We start from the raw sequence: 24952 nt of genomic DNA on the forward strand, positions 1-24952 counted from the left end.
GGGGGGGGGGGGGGGGATGAAGTTCACGAAAAATTAGGTGATCACAATGAATGTTTTAAAAGGTTTGTTTGCTGCAAGGATAGAAAGGATATTTCTTTAGTCTATCTAGTTTTTTTCCTCTTATTTTTAGTATGCTCTGTTTTCATTAATCATCAAAAGTGATTGTAAGCAGATTATCTTAGAATCTACTAAGTTGAATCAATGTTACCAATTTTAACTGTAAAACTAAAGATTTACACTAGGATTAAATTCTTTCCTGCCCCATGCATTTGTATGTCCACACAATGCATCAGCCAGAAGCATGACTATACTGTTCTTTACATAGCTCGAAATGTATGCTGCTGGTGAACTATTGCGGACTGTGGGAGTTGCTGATACAGCTGGTGGTTGGGTTCCTCAAATTTTTTGGAGAGTTGTAAATTTGGGAGGTCTGCTGAGACCATCTACTCAAGAAAATCCTGCCGAAGACTATTACATAATTCCTGTGTTACTGAAGGTAATTGTTTCTTGTTCCTAAATTAATCATAGATTTTATTCATCTTTATATACCAGATTTGGAGGGATGTCATCAATATAAAACTGATCCTTTCAGAAAGCCTGAGTGAAACTAAAACTGTTAATTAGAAAATAAATAGGCTAGTTAAAATATGAATGGCCTTATCTCAAGCATTGCCTATCTCAGACAGTCTATGACTATTTCCTATACTCATGATGTTAAATGTCGTCTTTGTTGTTGCTTTCTTTTTGTGCTTTCATTGGTTTCTGTTCGTCGCTTCTTTTTCCTCCTTTCCCGTGATTTTCTTTATTTGCTTTAGTTTTGTGCTTTCATTGGTTTCTGTTCATCTTTTATTTTTTCCCTCCTTGCCATGGTTTTCCTTTAATTTGTTTCTTGGCTCTATTTCCTGTACTTCCCTTTTGAGATAGCCCTAGTGATCATTTCATTTTGGTTCTCTTAAATGGTTATTGGATTTTCTAATCTTTCGACATGCCACCCTGAAAAAACTAAACTAGGAAAAGGCTCTTCAAGTGGTCCAAGTGTTATCTGAAAGCCACTGGACAGCTTTCTGTGTAATTACATGGAGGAAGTTCCAGGAAATTTCTGGCGGGTTGAAGGAAGCTCATGCAGTCTTGAATCACTTGTGTGAACACGGGAAAGCAAAGCACCTTGTGATAAACAAGAAGGATCTAATAGAGGTAATGTTAGTTGGAATACTGTTTTCCATTTACATTTCATGTATCAATACTATATATGGTTCCACGAAGGGAGCTGAAAGGGTGAATAAAAGAAAAACTCATCACTCCCCGTTGAAGTACTTGTCATCATTTATGGCTAGTTATTTGGTACAATTGGAAGAAAAATAAAAGAGATGTGTTTTTCTTTCCATTTCTGTAGTTGTATGCCACCCCTCAGTATTAACTTCCCCTCCCCTTTTACTTTCATGTATAGCAAGTGAAATAACCCTGGCCTCTTCTCATTTACTTTCCTCCTTTCACCTTCCACTTTACCGCGAAAGCTATACGAAAGAGTGGGGAGGGGGGAAGGAAATGGCAAAACTTTTTATATATATTTTATTTTTGTGATGAACAAACAGCAAATTTTGGAGTTTTTGACAAAAAGCATCCCTATTGTGTGGGTTCAAATTTATTGTTTGGTTTCAAATTTAACTTCATCCCTGTAGTATACCATTTAACAAAAAACATACCTAATGTATTAAAGTATCCACATTTTCTAGTCCATAACTTAACAAGCATAGTGCAATGGACGAGTTAGAGGGTGTTGGGATTGACTAAAAAATTGGTCAAACCTACTTTTAAGTCAGTTTTTGACTTTTGGAAGTGTTCGGAAAATATAAAAATAACTTAAAATAAGTTAAAAACCAAAAGTAGGTCTCCCCCTACTTTTTATTTTTTGACTTAAAAGTCATTGAAGTTTGACTTATTATTTCCGACTTAATTGAAGTAATAGATCACTAAACTATTTTAACAAACTTGTATACCTATAGCAATCAAGAAATTGTATATGGATGTCCAACAATCTTTATTGATTCCCATTCCATAATTGTTGGTTGCTATTGTTTCTCCTTTATGATTGGGACCTAAAACTCTGGTTATCCAGAGGTCTTCTCTACTTCTTAGTTCTGCCATGTTTAGCTGTGCTTTTGTTTGTTAAATCATTGGAAGCTTGATTCACCAATCTTGAGCACTGCTAGTAATATGGATGGATGTAGTTTTTCCATACAGGGAGTGAAAGTCTCTCTTTCAGCAAGAGCACTTTCTGGCACAACAAGTCTAGATCTTGATGTGCTGCATTTGATTTGGACGGTTGAGAAACTTGAGCATCAGCTTAATGTGATAGATCAACGCTGGAAAAGGTAAGGACTATCATCCTCCAATATTAAATGCTAATACTACAATAGAGAAGAGATTCTACCAATTCAGTTGTGTAAATGCCCAAAAAATAATTGCTTCTTCCCGAAAAGGAAAATATGAAAATAATGATTTTCCTGTGGCCAGAATAGGGCTAGAACTGCCCAATTTTTTTGACGTAGAAGTTCTGACTAATTATAATGGCTCTATTTGGGGCTCATTTAGTTAGTATTGTTTCTCAAAGTTAACCGAAATAACTAGGATACTTGTTCAATGCACAGGTCTAGAGCATCTGCTTTAGCTTCTCTAGAACTTGGGAACAAGCAGGTGGCCCTAAAGTGTGCAAGGGAGATGAAGCTGGCTTCTTTGAGTAGAGAAAAATGTACAGCACTACTAAACCGAGTGGAGGAAGTCCTTGCAGTTATTGCTGATGCAGAAGCCTCAAAGGAGGTCGACATTTCATTATGTGAAGCTGTGCTTGGTCTAATCCAAAATTGACAAGTTACAGATGACTTTATTTACCTTTGAACTGGTTTGACAACTCTAAACTTATCCCTGATTTAATGGCAGGTTGCTGAAGCCATTCGAATTGGCACACAGGCTATCAAGGAAAATGGGATCAATTATGATGAAGTTGAGCTGTGTCTACAAGAGCTGAACGAGTGTATTGAATCGCAGAAGCAGATTGAAGAAATTCTAGGTTGTATGACACCCCAAAATATGTCACATTCTTACCAGATACTCCCTCCACTTCAGTTTGTTTATCTTACTCTCCTTTTTAGTCTATTTCGAAAAAGAATGTCTCTTCCCTTTCTTGACAGCTTTTTAATTTCAATTTTAAACATGGCATGTTTAAGACCACAAAACTAAAGGACATTTTGGTACATTCTACATATCTTTAGTTTAAGACCACAAGTTTTAAAAGTCTTTCTTTACTTTTTTAACTTTGTGCCAAGTCAAAACCAGGCAAAAAAATTGAAATAGAGTGAGTAATAAAATTTATAAGAAAACATGTATAGTTCAACTCAATTGGTAAACATGTTAGTGAATATTCTTATTTTATATTCACTAGAAACCCCTAACCAAGAGTGGACAATATTGCCTCGTCAACTGAACAATTTGGACATATCACCCAAGCTGATTATTTATGAGTTTAGCTGGGTTTGTATCTGTACTAAAGCTAATAGTTTTCTGGCTTCTCCTCAGGCTCAAATGCAGCAGGTGCTGAAATTGAGGATGAAGATATTGAAGAGGAGCTGAAGGAGCTGGAGATGAATTTTGCTGAGGTACCGACTCAAACATCCACTGGGGTAGATGCTGTAGTAGCAGGAACACAGGAAACTGCTGATGCACTGAGTGAATCTCTTTCGAAGCTTCATCTCACACACCATGCAAGGAAGGACCTGGAGGTAGAAGATGCCGAGGAGTCTATGGGTGCCATGTCAAAAGATGGCAATCGTGAAGCTGTTCTGTCATAGCCGATTGCAGTTATGATCTTGTTTTCTCCATGTCTTGTACTGTGATGCCTGGTAGTCCATGCCACAATTGACAAGTGCGCACCTTTGATCTTCAGAGACAGGGCATAGTTGATGCGTGAAACACTATCGATAAGACATTGGTAGTTGACATGTCAATGATGTTGTACATTATCAAAAAGTTCTACTCAATATAGTTATAGTTGTCTTATTTCCTTCTTAATCTATATCGGAAAGAATGTTATTTTTATCTATTTAGTAAGTTTTTAATTCCTATGGTTTTAGTTTACTCTTAATGATGACCAGAAGATTATTCAAAGTGCATTTTTGGTATGTTATGTACACCAAAAATGATGTGAATGTTGGGTATTCTATTGGCAACATGTTCATTGATGTCAATCTTGAAGCTGTCATTTATGTGCAGCTAGTTGAGTCCAATTCTTCCAAAATGAAGCACTTCCCTTGGTAGTGTCCGTGCTAGACTCCTAGTTATGTGGATATTTGTTGCCATGTAACTAGAAAGGTTGCAGGCTCAAGTTGTGGAAACAACCTCTTACGAAAAATGCGGGTAAGACTGCAATAGACCTTTGTGGTCCACCCTTACCCAAACTCCGCCTACAGTAAAAGCTTAGTACACTCCCTTCCTCATTTTCTTTCGTTTGGATTTTCCTCTTTCTATCTTATGTTCCATACTATAACATTGTCAAGCTCAGTGGAAAATCTTGTTAAGGAGCAAAAACAATTTCTAGTATGTGCGTAATCAAATATATCAAGGATCATGAACCAGGGTCATTAGCTCGAGAGAGTTTATAACTATGATAATGACCATTTGTCCGAGTCTTTAGTCTATTATCAGACGCTTGAAACCCAACATAATCAACGCAATTTCTAATTTTGTCACACAAAAGGATTTGAGGAATTGTGTTTCTGTAAGAATGTTGATAAGAGCATCTACTGTACTACTAGCTAGTCAACTAAAGTTAAAATAGACTCCAGAAGCCCCAAAAAGAAAAAAGAGAAGCAATTAACTCCTGGAAAATAATGTAATAACCACGCTTTCAGGACATATGCCTATAACGTTCTTCTGAAAATCCATGAGACGTTGAGATCGTCAACCAAGAACACCCTCTTTTAAGCATTCAGCAACCACGAATTTCAGCTGACGCATCTTCTCCCTTGCCGCCTACATAAGCAAAAAACTTGCAGTTATATCCTCCAGAACTGGAAGTCAATGAAGTTAACCAGCTAAGTGCTTTAATGTGGAAAAACTAATTGTGATGTTAATATTATCTAGTTGTTAAAGTTGACTTTAATTGGTATAATTGAAATTAACTGCTCCATAGCAAACATGGCAATTGACATGGAATAACGCATCTAATCAGCAATTTTACTCTTAAAGTCTCCATTGCTTTATGTAGCACAGGAACGGCTAATTGAAATTGTGTACATGATAGATAATTGAAGCGACTATCCAAGTATATAAGATGCATAATGAAGATAATCTGATGACCGCCATTCACGCCACATTCCAGTCGGATAGGCTTGGGGGTTGTGTGTGTGTGAGTGTGTGTTGTGGGGAGGTGGATAAAGATGAATGCAAAGCTATTCTCCAAATTGTGAGTGAAGAATACTTACATGGTGGACCGAAGAAACCCTTCTTTCAGCATTGCCAAGCTGAGTCTCAATTGATTCTTCCACTTCCAAAAGTAGCTTCTTATTTGATGTTTCTACAGTATGAAAATTATACATCAGAATTTAGCTTGTCCTTGTGATTACCAGGCACAGGTCCAATATGTAATTGTAGCTCCTCATCAATGTTTAGTTTCACAAAAATGTATGTGCAGCAAAAGCTTATGCAGCAATACGTCGTGGGAAATTTAATATATTGCTTAAATAGCAAAGAATTAACATGCTATGTCATCAACTACTGCCCTTCCTGTAGTCCAGATGCTTTAAAGTGCAATAGAGGAAATATTATTCAATATATAGACAATTACTGGCTCAAACAAATAATTAAGCTTTAGCAAAGTTCGTATAAGATCTTGTCATACTTCTCTTTTCCACAGTTGCTTTCACTTCGACTTCATGTGCTTCTAGAGATTCAAGTGTGCTCTTGCAATCCTGGAGATGCCGAGTGACCTCTTCTTTGAATCGTTCGTATATGGCACTCAGGTGTGTTTGTTTCTCTGCAACGTAATTCAGAGTATTTAATTTTCAAACAAGAAAAAGAACCATATAGCCCTCGAAAAGAGGAAATCAGAGAAAACTTAGAAAGAAACATTGAAGAGTCATATTTCCATGTGCATTTGCATTGTGGAAGATGGAAGTAATTCCACAAGCTCATAACGTCAAGAAACAAAACTTTGCATGACTAAAATCGGCAATAGATGAGAACAATGAAACTTGTCATGCTAGGGTTTATGGCACGCAAATCTAACGGATCCACAAAGTGATAGTTAACAAGGTACCATAACTCACACATGCAGAATAATACCCTGTTCTAGGGGCTCTGGCAAAACAGGTTAGAACATCTGAAGGGGGGGAAAACCTTTCTATGACATAAACAAATAGGACATACCAGAACTAAGCTGCTTCAGGCACTCAAATTTTGAACAAAATACTACCAGAAGCAGCAGATATCAAGCAAATTGTCAATATTTTGTTAACAAGTTACCTTGCAGCACTTCTTCTACATGCTTTCTCTTTGATTTATTCAGACTGTTTATTCTCCCCCTGGAACAGAGAAAAGTCATACTTAAAGAGACAGAATCTTTGAAACTGTTTCTGCCGTTTTATGCTACTTACATGTCTGCTTGAATCTGAAATTCAGCATTCTGCAACTGCATATGTATTTTCTCAGCAACTGACTTCAGGATCTCAGCAGATCTTTGGTTAGTCACAGACTTCAGTTTGCTTCTAACTTTCTCTAATGAGAAAGCAAATAAGGTGATGGCACTGCAAAGTGATATTGAAGCTCAATGAAATTTTGAAAAATAGAACTCTGTGCTGAAGGATTTTTAGTTCATTTAGGAAAGAGAACTCTGCGGAAGAAAGTGAAAGCTTTTAATTCATTCACTCAAGAAAATGCAAGAAGTACCTAGTTAGCACATCCTCTTCATTCTGTTCTAAATGCCTTTCAAACTTCCTACAATCAATTCCTGTTGAATTCCAAATGGAGAAGAGAGAAAAAGAGAGAGAGAGAGAGAGAGAGAGAGAAAGTCTTGAGAAACTGGAATGCAAAAGTAATTATAAGGAACAACACAAAGATCCATCAGACAAGCAGAGAATTTGAACTGATGGAAAATGAACCTTTAGAAGAAGTTGCAGCAAGACTAACTCCAGAAAAATTAGCACACCCTTTGTTGAACAGCTTTTTGTTTGGTCGAGGAGGTTGTTCCCCGGTATTGCAAATTTCAGGAGATGGTGGTTGCTGTATATCAGCTGCATATACATCATAAAGTAATGAGAATAACTGATTTTGCTTCAATCAATTGAAAGGCTCGATCAATAGATCACGTACTTCTAAGAAAATTCATATTATGTTAAGATGGTCAGCAGAACAACCTAGTTACTAATGAAAGGTCAGCTAGAAGTCCCACACAATGATCCTTCAGTCAGCCAAATATCAATCAATAATATTCATTTCAAATGAAAATAAATACTAAGCTATATCATTTTTTCAGGTAACAAGTTCCAAGTACTAAATTCTATATGCTCTGGTGAAGAATCTACAGATTATTCTGTGGAAAAAGTACACTCAGCTGGATCTCCAAAGTTCTATCAACACTATAAACTCCATTTTCACTGTGCCTTTTTCTTTTCTCTTTAAGCAGTTGATACATAAAAGAAATCTATATGCATCTCTTCAATTTCACCAATGGATAATCACTCTAAGCTAGAGCAGATCAACAGAAATGACAAAGGGGCTTAGTATATTACTATTCAAGTGACAAGCTGCCATTATATTACCTTTCAAACTGCACCTCACCCACGATAAGATATAAATGAACGGAACACATAAGAAGTGAAAGAAAAGAGAAGTACAACTAAAATCATAATAGATGATCATCAGTCACACTGAGAAGTACCAGAAGTACAACTAAATCATAATAGGTGATCATCAGTCACACTGATAAACACAAAGTGTCAGTCAGGGTGAATGGTATAAAGTATGCAAGGCAACTCTATCTTGTAAACAACATAAGTTGCCCGAACTACAAGTTTAGAAGGGGCTTTAGTCCCATTAGTAATATTCAAAAAACAATCACATTAATTCACCACACCCAGACAAAATGTTTACTTGAAACTCCTGCCTCCATACACCTTAGCTGTCAAAATGTGCCACATTTATATATATACACACAAAAACTATTTCAAGTTAAGCAGACAACAACCTTAAAGTAGGGAAATTAGATGTCAAGTCGTAGATCAGCAGAAAATGTAATTTACATGCAGTATGGATCATCTGGAGACTTATGATTACATTTGAAAGAAACTAAGGAAACTGAATCAATATGAATAAATAATTGAACATGAATCACAAAGCATCATTTTAACCTTGAATATTTGAACTGTCTTCCGAGTCCTCGGGATCACTTTCCATGGATGATGGTTTGGAAAACTTAATTTGTGTATCTTCTATATGTCTTGATTCCAGAAAAGGAGAATTTTCCAAATTTCCTGCATCATCCTTTACATATTATAAGGAAAATCAACAATTCATTACTACAACCTATGACAATCAGCCACTAGATTACAACTGTTGAGTCACAATAAGAAGGATACTGATGATTCATCGGGTGTATTGGACTTATATTCTCGTCTAAATCCATCAAAGCTCTTGACCTTACAAATGCCCTCAGTTTTTGATGCTATATCTATATGATCATCACCATGCAGTTGCCCCAGATTGCTTCTTGGTGCAAATCCTGGAAAAGATTTTCTGCCAGGTGTTTTCAAAGCAAAAACTGGGCTTTGATTGTCAGACTCCGAGTCCAATGCTTTCTTCTTGAATTTTTCTGCTGAGTTTCCTTTCTGATCTATATGTTCTTGTAGATTTCTCAGCTGCTCAGTCATTTCCACTACAGGGGATTCTAGGTTACCAGCATCTGGTTGGACCAACTCGTCATTTTTCTCCTTAAATAAAGTAGAGCCATCACCAGGATGTACAAACTTCTCAGGAACTGGTACTCTTCTACACTTATTGTTTGTGTCTTCATCTTTCATTTCATTGTTCTGCTCACAAACTTTAGGTGCTTCCATGTGGTGACTCTTCCTCTTTCCTCTCCTTCCATATACCATCAAAGGACTACTAGTGCTAGCATCACGTAACGTCCTAGACAGCAGATCTTTAGGAACGAAGACATTTTTCTCTAAGTGGTCCTCTTTACATGCTGGTGGTCCCTTTCTATTTTGTGATTTCAACTTAGCAGGAGCTCTTTTTCGAGCTAAAGAACGAGTAGTTGGTCTCCTAATAGCGTACCCATGACTTTGGGTATCACTTTCTATAGTATCTGAATTTTGCTTAGGTTCACCAACATGATTTCCACTGTTTTTCTGCTCTGGTTCCGAGGCTTTTGCACCCTGCTCGGGAACTAGAGAATTTGGACACTGCTTGGTTGGGGAAGAAACAGTTCCTAAGATTTCCTGAAGCTTCAATCTTAAAGATGCATTGCCTGTATTTTCTGCTTTCTCAGGCATGTCTTCCAGAGCAACTTTGGGTGCATATTTCCCCCTTCTCTCTATAGAAGCATCCTCCTTTACCTGCTTGGATTTTTCAAACTGCAAAGTCCTTGTCTGGGTTAAGAAAGACCTTAAGGAACACTCTGCTGGTCCTACCTCTACTCTGTGTGATGTGTTGCACATCTCAACTACACCCTGTGCAGTTGAAGTTTTCTGTACTTGAGTATCTGCCTCTGAAGTTGGTTCATGGTGGAGGGCCTTAGTGGATATCCAAGGAGATGTCTGCTTCTCTGTGAGCTCTCTTTGATTTCTGATAGTAGGAGTGCTCACTATTTCCTTCTTGTTTCTGTCATTTGTGAAATTCCCCTTGCTTGAAGTTTTCTGAGGCATTGTTGTCCCATTGTAAACAGATATCTCTTTGCTAGAAGTTTTCACTGCTGCGAAGTGAGTCTGATGTTCAGCTTGTTGTACTTTCTGAGTTCTGCATTTTGAAACTGAATCTATTACAATTCCAATGGACATCTTTCTAGATTGACTGGATTGGTGGTAATTGCTGCCAAAACTCCAAGTGTCACTGGCAAGGTCCTGACAAGAACAAAATAATAGCGTTTCAACATCTAGCTTTCTAAGCATACCAACATGACATCAGATCCACTCAGAGTGAGGGGTCGACCTTTCTGGTCCTAAGAAATTTTGAAAATTAAACTCCACAACAAGCTAACGAACTTAGAAATTTAAACTTATCGGAAAAGTCAAAAGACAACAGGGACGGGACAATATGCATATACGAAATCTGCAAATTGCTTCAAGTAAATAATTAACCCAGATTCGAATTGCAAGCTGACTACTTACATCTCGTAATTTTGACTTCCTGTTGACGTCCATAGCTGCAAATTCAGCTGATCCAAAGTAAGCGTGTTACCTGAGTTCTGAAAATGAAAGCAGAAAGAATGATTAATTAAGCTTACCCATCAAATTCCACCGTCATAGTTTTACATGTATTGCTAATTGCCTTCACAAACACACGCCATACTCACATAGAATGGAATTAAGCTTCATAGACTAAGACTCTAGGTCTCTCTCTTTCACAAACACACACATGTGGAACAGAGAATAACAGAGAACTTCTAATACTAAATAGTTATCGGTATCTACAGCATAACCACATATAAAACGTTCAGATTCAAAACCCATCCAAAAATCCAAATCACTCGAGAACAATTTCTGTACTACGTACTTCCCCATTCATAAACAAAACGCCAAATCAAAGCTTCGTTAGAAAAAAAAAACTAAATCTATCAGCGAACGATCAAACATCGGGTGAATCTAGAATCTCCAACAGCTACAATTTACAGAAACTTCAGCGGGAACGAATATATGAGGATTAACTTTACATGCATTGTCGATCATGGAGATATTGTGAATTACTTACTACAAATGAGCAGAGACGAGATTCACCATGCGCCTCCGTTCGTTTCTGATCTGTGAGAAGAAGAACTCGAGTCGATACTACAAAGGATTTTGGGGTCCTTTTTGAAATTTTAGGAAATGGGTAGAGTGCGTACGGGTGATTTTGCGTGATCAGACTGAGAAAGAGGCGGGAAAAGACGAAACAATGCAGCGTGTACCTGGCTTTCACTCTTTTAGAGCATGTTTGGTTCGGCTTAAAAGCTGATCAAATTGACTTAAAAGTTGGTTTTTGACTTATTTAGTTGTTTGACAATATTCAAAATAACTTATTTTAAGTTAAAAAAAACTTATTTTAAGTCAAAAGTTAAAAGCTGGGGTAGGGGTGCTTTTTTTTTTAGCTTATAAGCTGTTTTAAGTTGACCACATTTTTATCTTTTTGCCCTTAATATTTTTATACAATCTCCAAATTACCCACATAACTCTAATATCTCTTTCTTCCATTTTTCCCTTTTCACGTTCGGCATAGCAACTTCAGCACTTTTATCCAAACGCATAACTGCTTATTTTAAAAATAAGTTTCAGCACTTTCAAAAGTACTTTTTTAAAATTGCTTTTATTAAGCCCATCCAAACGGGCCCTTATATACAACTGCGTTTTACACCTTGTTTGGATGGGTTATTTCATATTTTGATTCATAATTTGGGTATATATAGTTTTGTACCCTATTATTTCACCATTTGGATATTGTATCATATTATGTTATAAATATTATTTTTCACGGTAATATAATATCAAACATTCAGCAATATGAATGATAAATCACAAAAGAGAAATAATAGGTTATGTGTAGAGTTTTATAAAATAGAGTGTAAAGAAATATTTAAAATTACTAGATACGCAAATAATATAAAATAATTTTTTTTGTCATTTAATAATAATGAATTTAACAATATATTTTTTGGATAAAAAATTTGGTTTGTGTGTGTTTTGAACTCGTTTCCCTCGAAATAACACAAAATTCAAACTCAAAACCTCTTTAAAGTCATACTAATTAATAACACAAAATCTAAACTCAAAACCTATTTAAAGTCATAAAAATTAGTAAAATTTAAAATTTGTAATCATCATAATGATCATAAGCATTAGTAGATATGTGTTCTAATCAAGTATAAAATTTTTATCTATCAAGAAAATATTCAATTATTTGTTTTATTCGATACAAATTGCATGATTTTTCTCAAACTTATAGTTTTCTCGTGTACATCTAAATGTTATGTGTAGTTCTTTTATTTAGTTACTCCTTTTTTAATGTTTAAATAATTGATATTGTATACAAACTTTAGATGAAAATGAAAGATGTTAAGACAAGCTTGCCATAAACTTATTCATCTGTGCTTGACGAAGATGATGATGTGTTGTGTTCTATACGTCATAAGTTTTGTGATATTTTTTTAAGAGCTTATTTTTTGAAAAACTGTGTATAATAGCAAATTATTAATTTAAATTAAATGTTATAAACATAGTTTAGTTTAATTGTATCCCACAGCAAATTATTGCTATTTTTGCTTCTTTCCTGCTGTAATCTTGCTCGCCATTCTCATTATTGTTGGCAATCGCGCTCGCCTCTCTATCTTTTATACAAACACAAAAAGTATAAAATGTGTTTGTGTTTGTATAAAGCGAGAGAAAATTGTACATATACATATATTTTCGTTCCTCTCTACACCTTCTTCCAGTCTCGCTCGCCACTCTCACTCGTCACTCTCACTTTATACAAATACAAATGTGTACATCGCGTTTGTATTTGTATAAAGCGAGAGATTTGTATATATAAGTACAAATGCATAGATTTTCATCCTATACACATATGTTTATACACATACGTTCTTCCCTTGCCAAGATTTATTTTGTCTTTCTCTAAATCTCGCTTTATACAAACACAGATTATACGATTGATTCTTTTGTAATACGTATACCGAAACAGATTATACAATTGATTCTTTTGCATATGTATATAGTGAAATAGTCAGCTTATTTTGTATATATGTATAGTGAAATACCCATAGCATAAAGTTTGCTATAGAACACAATTATACAAACCATAATAATAGCATACAAATATGATTTTTGTACTTGCTATATGTGAAAGTTGCTCATGTATAAAATGTGTTTGTGTTCGTATAAAGCGGAAGAAAATTTTATATATATACATATATTTTTCGTTTCCCTCTCTCCCCTCTTCCAGATCTCGCTCGCCACTCTCCTAGATCTCGCTTGCCTCTCTCGCTTATACAAACAAAAACGAAATGTATAAATTGTGTGTTCTGTTTATATAAAGCTAGAGAAAATTGTATATACAAATGCAAATACATACATATTCGTCATATACACTTATAATTATACAATACAAATATTCCTTTGTCCAATTTTCTTGTCTTTCTCTCTTTCTTGTTTTATACATACACAAATTATACAAATGATCTTTTGTATACAATTACTTTCTTTTGTATATGTATAGCGAATTATATAATTGGTTTCTTTGAATATGTATAGTGAATTATACAATTGGTTTCTTTGTATATGTATAGTGAATTATACAATTGGTTTCTTGTATATGTATAGCGAATTATACAACTATTTTTTTTGTACATATATAGCAAAATATATATTTATGTTTGTTATGAAGCGTAATTATGCAAAGTATAACCATGACATACAAGTATGATTTTTATATTTACTATATCTGAAAATTACTCTTTTTAAATTTTAATTTAAATTATTTTTTTTTTAAATATACTTGTAAAAATCTGAACTGGCCCGACAAGGCCCACGACCCACATACAGGTGGATTGGGCTGGCTAATATCTGGCCCACCAAAAAAGTGAGTCAGTAGGCCTAGCCCGTCAAATTCCAAAGTCATCTTATAACTCTACTTTCGAGGTAAGTATTGAAAATAATCTCTAACTTGATATAAATTATTAGTTTTATTTTTGAACTATTATCGACCTTAAAAATACACTTCTACATGCTTTAACTAAACTTAAAAATTATTGCTTCCACCAACTTCACCTAAAAATGAACTTTTGAAACAATTCACGAATATTGTTGATGATGAGTGGATTGGTCCATCACAATAGATTATGCAAGTTTTTAGTTAATCAGAGCTTTCGGTGCTTTCATAAACAAACACTACTTGCTTCAATAATATCGATATACTCAGTGTAATTTTATAAATATCATTTAAGAAAAATAAAATATGTATAAATACTATTTCCATTTTATAAAGATCAATAAACTTCTTTTAAAACAAAATTTACTTTCTTTAATTTGTTCAAAAAGAATGCTCATTTATTTTTTTTCAAGGATACTTTTGATTTTAATTTTTTCAATTACATGTTTAACACAATAATGATTAAGTGACATTTTGATGCATTTCATATAATTTTAGTTTATATTAAAACATTTTTTTAAGCTCAATATCAAATTAATCAAACCATTTTTTTTTTAAAAAAAAAAAACTTTTCAAAGGGAATAACTTATCTTGTAGCATCACCCCTTATCTCATCAACATTAATTCCTAGCCGAAAGATGTCAACTCATAAAGAAAACCGACGGCTGAGATTGTGCGGGTCTACAAATCCCATTTTCTTTCACCAACTGAAACGATAACGCTAAAGCAAACGGTGATATTTTCTCAGAGGAGCTGAGAGTGCAGTCATGACAACAACGGCCGTCGTCAATCATCCTAGCATTTTCACTCACCGGTCGCCGCTGCAGTCGCCGTCCTCCTCCTCATCCTCATCGCCGTCATTTTTATTTTTAAATCGTACGAATTTTATTCCATACTTTTCCACCTCCAAGCGCAGTAGTGTCAATTGCAATGGCTGGAGAACACGGTGTTCCGTTGCGAAGGATTATACAGTTCCTCCCTCAGAAGTTGACGGTAATCAGTTATCGGAGCTGGATTGTGTGGTAGTCGGAGCAGGAATTAGTGGACTCTGCATTGCTAAGGTGATTTCGGCTAATTATCCCAATTTGATGGTGACGGAGGCGAGGGATCGTGCCGGTGGAAACATAACGACGGTGGAAAGAGATGGATACTTATGGGAAGAAGGTCCTAACAGTTTCCAGCCTTCGGATCCTATGTTGACTATGGCTGTAGATTGTGGATTGAAGGATGATTTGGTGTTGGGAGATCCTGATGCGCCTCGCTTTGTCTTGTGGAAGGATAAACTAAGGCCTGTTCCCGGCAAGCTCACTGATCTTCCCTTCTTTGATTTGATGAGTATTCCTGGCAAGCTCAGAGCTGGTTTTGGTGCCATTGGCCTTCGCCCTTCACCTCCAGTTTGTACTCATACTCTTTCCCTTATCTCTCTGCAACATTGATGCATTTATTTATTTTGATTGATTCTTCTCACACGAATAAAAAAAAAATAAATGCAAATAAAAGAGAGATTGTACATTAAACATTTTGATAATCTGTGCCTTCCACTCACTCCGCATGGTTTGGCAAAAGTGACAGGGTTATGAGGAATCAGTTGAGCAGTTCGTGCGTCGTAATCTTGGTGCAGAAGTCTTTGAACGTTTGATTGAACCATTTTGTTCTGGTACCTCTCAATTCTTCCCTTTCTGCAGGAACTATTGCTGGCATTTGTTCACTTTGTTAAATACTGTTTGTTGTAGAGATCCGTATTTTTCAAAGAACTGTATCAGTATGAATTTGAATGAATTTTATGTTATACTCACTCATCATTTTATAGGTGTTTATGCTGGCGACCCATCAAAATTGAGTATGAAAGCAGCATTTGGGAAAGTGTGGAAGCTAGAACAAACTGGTGGTAGCATTATTGGGGGAACCTTTAAGGCAATAAAGGAGAGATCCAGTAACCCTAAACCGCCTCGTGATCCGTAATAATGGACTTGATTCAAAGTCTTTGTGCTTTTTCTTTCCAGGCTTTGTGTTTCTTTCTCTTAAGAATCTGTCTCCAGAGCGAGTATCTGACTTGAATGATTATTCTACAGGCGTTTACCAACACCAAAAGGACAAACTGTTGGATCATTTAGGAAGGGTCTGAGAATGCTGCCAGATGCAATTTGTGAAAGGTGCTCTTCTGCTCTCCCAGCTCAATGCTTCCAACCCCAGGATAATAGACTTTTTGGGAAAAAGGGAAGAGAAAAGAATATCAAAAGTTGACTAGTTAAAGCTCAATGTTGGCGTTTTTGGTGCCTTAAGTGTGTTCTTTGGTGCTCTTGTAGTATTCTTAACTTGGAAATGCTTATAAGTTGTCTCTGTGTTTCCTTAGACTGGGAAGCAAAGTGAAACTATCATGGAAGCTTTCTAGCATTACAAAGTCAGAAAAAGGAGGATATCTCTTGACATACGAGACACCAGAAGGAGTAGTTTCTCTGCGAAGTCGAAGCATTGTCATGACTGTTCCATCCTATGTAGCAAGCAACATATTACGCCCTCTTTCGGTGTGTTGCCATTACTGATTGCTCCAAAGTCATTATTGTTATTGTTCATTTGCCATTCTAATATATAAGCTTGTCTAAAAAGATGGGAATGTTTGAGCGAAGTTTAGTCTTTTTTTTTTTGGACTAGGGAAAGGGGCTCAAACACATCCATATAACAGCCACATGCTATCTGTATACTGTATAATGTGATCAGCAAGAAGAGAAATTAAAAAAGAAATTTTTTTGTCATGCTGAGAATTAACATGCACTTGCTTAGTGAGATCAAGAGTGCAACCCACCCCATCCCCTCATCAAAGTTGGAACCTGTGTCTTTCTATCTCTCATGTTATTTTGATTTTTAATATAAAGTTTTATTAGCAATTTTCTTAAATGCTTTGTCCTTGGATTTTCCAAAGGTTACTAGTTCTGAATTCTGATAATTGTTTTGCAAGAAAATATGGCTCACTTAAAATGAGAAATGTTTATCTATAGGTTGTGGTTGAGCTTCTTCTTTTTTTGCTGAAGCAAAATGTCTTTTAATCTTTTGTTAAACTCAGGTCGCCGCAGCAGATGCACTTTCAAGTTTCTACTATCCCCCAGTTGCAGCAGTGACAATTTCATATCCTCAAGAGGCTATTCGTGATGAGCGTCTGGTTGATGGTGAACTAAAGGGATTTGGGCAGTTGCATCCACGTTCACAGGGAGTGGAAACACTAGGTAGCTTTCTGTTTAAAAGATCCGCTCTTATTTTTGATATCAAACTATCCATATCAGATGTATGACTTTTATTATGAACTTGCAAGATGCTAATCATTGGATGACCCTCATTACCTTGAAATTTTGACATTAACCTTGCAGAATGATTTACAATAATTACAAGATCTGATTCATCTTAAGTATTATAATTGTGTCTCATTTGCAGGAACAATATATAGTTCATCACTCTTCCCTAACCGTGCTCCAAATGGCCGGGTGCTACTCTTGAACTACATTGGAGGAGCAACAAATACTGAAATTGTGTCTAAGGTAAGGCACTTAAATTGAATACAACTCCAAGTGCCGGCAGTATGGATTTATCATAATGAATGTTCATGGCCTGGCCAGTGAAGGCATCACCTGAAGGTCCTATAGTAACAAACATAAACCTCAGTTTGATCGTTTCCCTAGATGCTTTCTGGTTGTGTATTATCCTTTTAGATAAGTTTTCGGTGTTACTCTCTTAAGATTAATGACCACGCCAATTTGGATTACAGAACTGTTTCTGCTTATATAACTAAGTGATAGAAGGTGATTGATGATAATTATAAATTTTATGGAAGTAGTAGTTAACTATAACTGTAAAGTTGGATCTTTCTAGTAACCAACATTAATAGTATTTATTGACGCTGATTTAATCGGAAACTGGATTAAGTCATGTAAGCTTATTCCAAATAAACAAGCTCTAATTAGGAGAACTGGCTCTAATTGCACTTAAATCTGCAGTCATGACATAATCAGTGATATATGATACCATTCTGGATGAGGCACCCTGCATTAATTTAGCCAGTGCCTTTGGTTACAATTATTTACCGAAAGAAGCAAACTTTCACATGCTCTACATGTTTTGAAGATTTAAAGCATAATAGGATCACTAATGTTTTCTTTTTGAGAAGTACATTTTGTTTAACAACCTAGCATGTTTGCCCTAGTATGCTCTTTGTTGAAGGATTCCCTATCAACTTGAGTGAATGAGCTCCTTCAGTAATTGAATTATTGCCCATCAAATGCTGGAAAAGTGGGATTATACTAAGACATGCCTTCCCCTTGTATAGCCCTAGAACTGTTGTCATATCAGTGATTTTTTAAAAATTTCTGTGCTGGTATCATGATATCCTCCACTTGCTATTGCTTTTCAAACTCTCTTACTGCTGTTATACTACTTCAATAACAAACTGCAAGTCTGCATCTTTTCTTCATTTTTTGATAAGGCTAAACTACAACCTTCTGTTAAAGTAACTAAGATGGAGGATTGGAGGTTAATAAGAATGTACAGAAGTCACTGGACTTATCTCATTAATGCAATTATCTGTAAGTTCCAGTATTGTCTATATCATTTACAATATTCATTATACACACAAAATATAGTTGAAGGCATCTAATCCCCATATAATCTGTGTTCAGTTTTTCTGTCAGAACCTCTATATAATTTCTTGCTATCCGAACTGTCTGAGTATACATGATAGTATTGTTCTCCATAATTTTCTTTGCTCCTTTAGTTCCTGGCGTCAGCCACTAAATCCCTGTACCCCATACATATAAACATGCAGCACCCTGTACCCCATACATATAAACATGCAGCACCCTGTACCCCATACATATTCAGAAAACTGCATCGTAACTATGATACATGTCTGCAATGTAAAAGTATGTGCTTTACTGGTTCAGTAGAGCCATCTAATAAGTATCACCTGCACCCTATCTTTTGTAAATTATATTGTGGTAAGCATTTCTCATGTGATGTGGTCCATTGTCTTGAGTCAAGATTCAAATGTGTGTGAGTTACTGACTAGTGTTTCGTGGAAAATTTAATAGAAGAATAGAATGTCAAGGTTAGGCGGCATTGGTATTACAGACTGCAAGTAAAGGAGGTACAACAAGGACAAAGTATAAGATATATGTGAAGTTGGTGTAATGATGCTTGTGAAAAAATCATTCCATCTATGGTGTGATGTATTATTGCTCAGAAATTGCAACCAGATATAATCCTTTTGTTTGAAGTCTTTCACTTATTTGTGTCTCCTCAAAAAAATCTATCATTTATTTCTCTGCTTGCCTATTTTCTTCGTGTTTGATACATCCTTCTTTGTTTGTTGCATTTCTTTATGAGATGCATAGCATCCATGAGTTGATGGTTTATGGTGATTATTGATTGAACCATGTTCCTGTAAAACTGTGTTTCATTCAGTTGAGTGGTTCTTTGGGTTGAGACAATCTTCTTAACTCTTTATATTCTGTCTTACTTTTCTGATGTACGCTTGATTTCGATGAATGCTGTGTTTTGTGCTTTTTCCATAGTATTTGTATGAAATATTTGGCGGTTATTCTTTATGCTTCAGGGCCTTGAATAAATTGTTTCCAGCTCTTATACCTCATTCCTCTTGCAGACAGAGAGCCAACTTGTGGAAGCAGTTGACCGTGACCTCAGAAAGATGCTTATAAAACCCAAAGCACAAGATCCCTTTGTTACGGGTGTGCGAGTATGGCCACAAGCTATCCCACAGTTTTTGGTCGGACATCTGGATACACTAGGTACTGCTAAAGCTGCTCTAAGTGATAATGGGCTTGACGGGCTATTCCTTGGGGGTAATTATGTGTCTGGTGTAGCATTGGGAAGGTGTGTTGAAGGTGCTTATGAAATTGCATCTGAAGTAACTGGGTTTCTGTCTCAGTATGCATACAAATGAAACCTCCTCTTGGGGAGGTACTGTTAGGTTTCAAAAGTTTTGCTTATTAGAGTTATTTTAGCTTTGGTAAATGATTTATGCTTGATTTCAGTCGTTTTTGTTGTAATCTTGGTTCTCATTTCTTTGAGACAAAATGTTCTTGTCAAGGAACAATACGTTTAGAGTTCGAGTATCTGTTAATTGTAAGAAAATCTAAAAACATTGGGCATAATTAGCTGCCTGCTTTGCCAGTAGATATATTATATGGCTTGGTTAAATATGTTTTGCCTTGGAATTTGATTTCTTTGGGAAATTATTCATTCCAAGACCAAATGTCAAAGATTATACCATACTCAAGGATAGAGACTCGTAAATCCTTCCACAAACACCCATTTCGCAACATACTTTCAATCTTGATGTTCTAAACTAACATCTTTACACCAAATCCTATATCGAGAGTTCTACTCGTTTGAATTCAATTTTGAAAAAGGCCCTATGGATTTCTTATTGTCTTAAGAAATCTTAGGTACTAAGAAACGCAGTCCATGCTTAGACATTATCATCCCAACCATTCCTGGATTGCTCTAGACCCCTTCACTCAGATTCCGTTCGAGACTGGCTGACTTAGAATTTTCAAGTTTCTATCCAAATTTTTTTTTGTCCCACTTCATTTTAGATTTGGAAAGTTGGAATTTTGAACGTTAATACATGCTAACTTGCAATCAATCAATTAATTAATGCGAAAAATTCTAATATTTCATTATTTCTAAATATTATATACTCCACAAAATATAATTTTTCACTCATAAATTTATTTGGTAGGATTTTAATAGTTAATCAGTTTATCTTTATAGAATTTTAAAACCTACCAATTATTAACATAACTATACTTTTTTATTTTAAGATATCTAATAATAATATTTTTTTTAAGTCAATCAAAAATCATTAACACACCAAGACCCATGACATATCGGACGGTCAACCACATAAAATGGTAAGTTGGATTGGGTTAAAAAGCGGCCCAAAAAGAAGCAAAAGAAGGGCATCTCGTTTCAAAATTTGAAATACAGCACCGAACAATGTGTACCGTTGGAAACACTCAAAATCTCTCATAGAGAGAACTCTCACTGAAACGAAGACGAACTCAACAAACATGAGACGCCATGGATGGCAACGTCCTCTTCACACGTTGCAGGTTCGTCGTTCCAGCCGATTCCGATTCCGCTACTTTTTTTTTGATTTTTTATCTGAATTTACTTGTTTTGAACTGGTGTTAAACTGCAGATTGTGGGCATATCGGTGTTCTGTTTCCTCTTGGTGTTTTTTTACACCTTCATCGGTCTTCTCCTCGGTAACAGAGTTGTTGAGATCACTGTCACCTCGATTTTCTCCTTTGTGGTAATTTTAACTTTCACTAGTGAAATTGTAGCTCAGTATAATCGATTAACTGTATTCGAAGCAGGAAATTGAATTTTGGATGTGTGATTTGCTTTAATGCAGGCACTTTCTGCTGCATTTCTGTTTATAAGGTGTGCGGCTATCGATCCAACTGATAAGACGAGGTTCAGGATGAGGAGGAAAAGCACTCGCACTGCGTTTTCAAATCTTAATTATGGATTTGTATTGGGACAGATTGTTGTGAGATTTCTTAGGAGAATTGAGCGCAGAGTGCTTAAGACATTTATAAGGAGAAAGTACCTGGATCCTTTAAAAAGTAATCTTCATTTGGAGCCTTTGCTCACATTTCCACTACTCGTCAAAGATGATTTGGTTGCCCAACAGACAAAAGATGATGACATTTCATTTTGTTCGCTTTGTGATTTTGAGGTTTGCAGCTGCATTTCTCGTTATGTTTTGCTGATTAAATTTGTTGAACTTACTAGGTATATGCATTTTCTTTCACTGTCTGCTTGCATACACCAAGGCGAAGCCAGGAATTTATACAAGGGGATTCAACTAGAAAGTGATAGCTGGGATTTGAAATTGTGACCTAAATAAGTTTTATACCTCTTTTTCCACTGCACCAAAATCTTCCCTTGTGTCAAGGAACAAATCTACTTCCTTATGCCAAGGATATTGAACAGTTTATGCAAAACCAAATATAAATAAATCATTCTTGCCAAAATTATGAGCAACTAGCTCCACATCTGGCACACACAATGAGAATGTGGTGAAGCGAGATTATGCAGATTCTAACAGTTGACAACTATATGAAATTACAAAAATAACATACCCAGTGAAATTCCATGAAGTGGGGTTTAAGGAGGGTAGAATGTATGAAGACCTTACCACTACCACAAACATATGAGCTAAAAAACAAAAAAGGAAACAACTACATGAAATTATTATGCAGATATTAATAGTTGATAGCTGTATGAAATTGTCTTACTTGATCCTTTTTGCAGGTTAAAAAGCGTAGCAAACACTGTCGGACCTGCAATCGATGTGTGGAAGGATTTGATCACCACTGCAGAGTAAGGAGATAGGGTCTCATTCTCTGCTGCATTGTACATTAAGGTACACCTAAACTCAAACTGACAGGATCTTTGTTTTTGAGTTGTTGCAGTGGTTAAACAATTGTGTCGGGAAGAAGAACTATACCAGCTTCATTTTTCTAATGATATTCCTCTTGATAATGGTTACTCCACCTTCTCTCTCACTGTATTTCTCTTTTTTGGATATCCCTATTGAGTTTGCATCTTAAGCAGCTAACAAATTTCTCGACGAAACAGCTGCTTATTGAAGGAGGCACAGCTGCTGCAATATTTGTAAGGTGCTTTGCCAACAAAAGGAGCATTGAACTAGAGATTCAGAGAAGATTCAGTGCCAAGTTCCCTAGAGGAGTTCTGGCAACAATTTGTGTATGATTCTTTGCTTGCTTTCTCCATTATATCTCCCTCAGTTTTATCAAGTGTTCATCTTTCAATGTACAGTTTCATCAGTTGTTCATCTTTCAATGTATATTTTTGCAGGTAATCTTATTTTTCATGACATCGTATTGTGTAGCAGCGCTGGGACAGCTTTTCTTATTTCATATAGTTCTCATCCGGAAGGTATGACTGTCCCCCTTTTTCCCAATGATCTGGTGCAACCATAAAAAGCATAACAAATCTTTTGGATTTGATTTTGTGGATAGAAAGCAGGAATAGCATCACAAACAAAAAGTTCTGGTTTTTGCTTAACAGTAAGCGCAAAGGACACCTTGTAACTATGTACAAAATATTTCGTTGAGAGTTTTATGTGAAATTCACACATGTTCCTTTCAACTAATGTAAGATAAGTAGGCTTACTATGAATGTAATAACTGATAAGTAAAAGCAAGCTTATATATGTATGGGAAATAGGAAAACAAGAAAAATGAACCAGTTGATTGCAATATACTCCTGAAACATAAGTGGATATAGGAAGTTGTGTCGTTGCGAGTATTAGTGTATGAATGAACCAGGGCTGCAATTGCTACAAGAACACCTTAAAGTACTATGTATGTTGGCGTAAAAATCCTAAAGCAGTTCATCTTGGAGCTAATATTGCTAGTTGCTATTATGTTAGGAATCCTAAATTAAGGTTCATTATCTGCTTATCTTCATAGTTAGAGCTGCTGTAACCAGTTTGTGCTGAGAAAAAACACATTTGGAGGCTTGTAGATTATTGAGAACATAAGAAACTCGAAACACGAGTTTGCCCAACTTCTCAGTTAAGTTTCTTGGTTTCACAGCTTAAGATAATCTATGGTTCTCTTGGCAGGGAATGAGAACTTATGATTATATCTTGGCAATGAGAGAGGAGAACCAATCTATGGAACTTTTGGAGTCATCAGAAGATTCAGATTCCTCCTCTGATGAGAGTATCGACTTTGATTCACCTGAGAAGCCGTCACTTGTTTCAAAACTTACTTGCAGAGAAAAAAGAATGAATCAGGTATATATGCACATTTATCACCTCAATATCTTCGCCTCAATTCTTTTGCGTACTTAAATCAATCAAAACTGGATACTTCTCTTTGATATTGTAAGTTGAATTTTGCAATATTTATATCAGAGTCTGGAGACAGTATCTATAAAAATCGATGGAGAATCATCCACATTGAAAGAAAAGCGAGGTTTTCGAGCTAACATTGACCCCTGGAAACTTATAAGTATGAGTAGAGAGAAAGCACTAAAAGCAGCTGAAAAGGCAAAGGAACGGCTCATCAAGCAGAAGGAAATAGTAGACCCTTTAAAGCCGCTACCACTAGAAACAAGAAGTGGACCACTGATGAATTTGGACGCTAATAGAGTTCCCTTATCTGTGGCTAGCAGTAGGGAACTTGCTTTATCGAAAGAAGTGATCATCACAAAAGGGAGGGTAATCCGTAGCGGGGGATCACCAATGCAGCTTTCTAGTCCCAGGCGAAGACATTCCTATTCTCCTACAGTTGTCCCTACACCTCGTAGTGGTAATACTACTGTACCATCCCCATCACCAAAGCATAGATATAAAGGCAATTTCGACTTGAAGTTAACGCAAGTCTCCAAGGAACTTGAGACTCACATTTCGAGGCAGGTATTATTCTCTGCCTTGAAAAAAGAAAATGAAGCTGCAGCATCACCCAGATAACATCACTGGTGGATCGGAGGTGGCGACACCCTCAAATTTCTAACATCAACAAAGTGAGGGGCTGCTTTGAGTACATTTTTCTTCTTTCAATTTATTTGTAATAGCATTTATGTTACTAATATTGTTGCACAAGTTGACTTCATCATCATAACGAACACAACATATGTATGATAATGCTGCCTACAATATCTTGTTTATATATGTTCCCAACAAAGTGGGATTGAAAAATATACTGTGCTTTACTATTTAAGGATTATGGTTGAACTTGTACCTGAAAATTCTATTAATTATCGAGAGATGTGCTTTATTTTGTTCCTCTTGTGTTTGAGTTTTTTAAATAGAGAAACACTCTCTCGTGATGAACTTAGGTGACATATGACATGTCACGTGTTGTTCACCTCATTAAAATGTCAACTGCACATTAGATTGGGTGCGCATAATCCTTTTCACATAGTAGAAGGGCAAATGTGACCCTTTCTCCGTTTAATTTTTGATCTCACTAACAATCGTTTAATAAATTTAAATTCTTGTCCAGAAAATTTCAAC

General features: G+C 35.9%; 4 protein-coding genes across 5 annotated transcripts in view; 3 read left to right on the top strand and 1 right to left on the bottom strand.

Annotated features, from left to right (window-relative positions):
- LOC107011429 (charged multivesicular body protein 7) overlaps positions 1-4122 on the top strand; it is a 6658-nt gene extending 2536 nt beyond the window's left edge. The window contains exons 3-8 of one of the 2 annotated variants that reach the window (XM_027914185.1): positions 326-496; positions 1012-1194; positions 2242-2372; positions 2649-2817; positions 2938-3070; positions 3574-4122. In XM_027914185.1, the coding sequence (XP_027769986.1) occupies positions 326-496; positions 1012-1194; positions 2242-2372; positions 2649-2817; positions 2938-3070; positions 3574-3845 (1059 nt within the window). In that variant the 3' untranslated portion in view covers positions 3846-4122. The remainder of the gene's footprint in view (positions 1-325; positions 497-1011; positions 1195-2241; positions 2373-2648; positions 2818-2937; positions 3071-3573) is intronic. The other variant, XM_015210940.2, reaches the window with a different exon arrangement.
- A 534-nt stretch (positions 4123-4656) lies between these two features.
- Positions 4657-11114, bottom strand: LOC107016134 (meiosis-specific protein ASY3). Its single transcript, XM_015216625.2, has 11 exons — positions 10957-11114; positions 10377-10453; positions 8628-10109; positions 8400-8532; positions 7152-7283; positions 6940-7000; positions 6648-6797; positions 6517-6575; positions 5894-6028; positions 5478-5569; positions 4657-5025 (listed from the first exon to the last, which is right to left on the bottom strand). The coding sequence occupies exons 2-11, from the start codon at positions 10407-10409 to the stop codon at positions 4954-4956; spliced, it is 2349 nt and encodes a 782-aa protein (XP_015072111.1). The 5' UTR covers positions 10410-10453; positions 10957-11114; the 3' UTR covers positions 4657-4953.
- Positions 11115-14596: 3482 nt separating this feature from the next.
- LOC107004342 (protoporphyrinogen oxidase, chloroplastic) lies at positions 14597-20090 on the top strand. The gene is made up of 8 exons (XM_015202559.2): positions 14597-15278; positions 15457-15541; positions 15695-15842; positions 15957-16037; positions 16238-16409; positions 16946-17105; positions 17311-17414; positions 19532-20090. Exons 1-8 carry the CDS (start codon positions 14652-14654, stop codon positions 19829-19831), a joined length of 1677 nt encoding a protein of 558 aa, XP_015058045.1. The 5' UTR covers positions 14597-14651; the 3' UTR covers positions 19832-20090.
- Positions 20091-20801: 711 nt separating this feature from the next.
- On the top strand, positions 20802-24692 carry LOC107013279 (protein S-acyltransferase 18). Its single transcript, XM_015213230.2, has 9 exons — positions 20802-21005; positions 21095-21208; positions 21311-21637; positions 22216-22284; positions 22377-22448; positions 22543-22671; positions 22783-22863; positions 23555-23728; positions 23849-24692. Exons 1-9 carry the CDS (start codon positions 20964-20966, stop codon positions 24404-24406), a joined length of 1566 nt encoding a protein of 521 aa, XP_015068716.1. The 5' UTR covers positions 20802-20963; the 3' UTR covers positions 24407-24692.
- The last annotated feature ends 260 nt before the right edge of the window (positions 24693-24952 follow it).

The sequence above is a fragment of the Solanum pennellii genome, chromosome 1 (genome assembly GCF_001406875.1).
Source record: "Solanum pennellii chromosome 1, SPENNV200".
Classification (NCBI taxonomy): Eukaryota; Viridiplantae; Streptophyta; class Magnoliopsida; order Solanales; family Solanaceae; genus Solanum; species Solanum pennellii.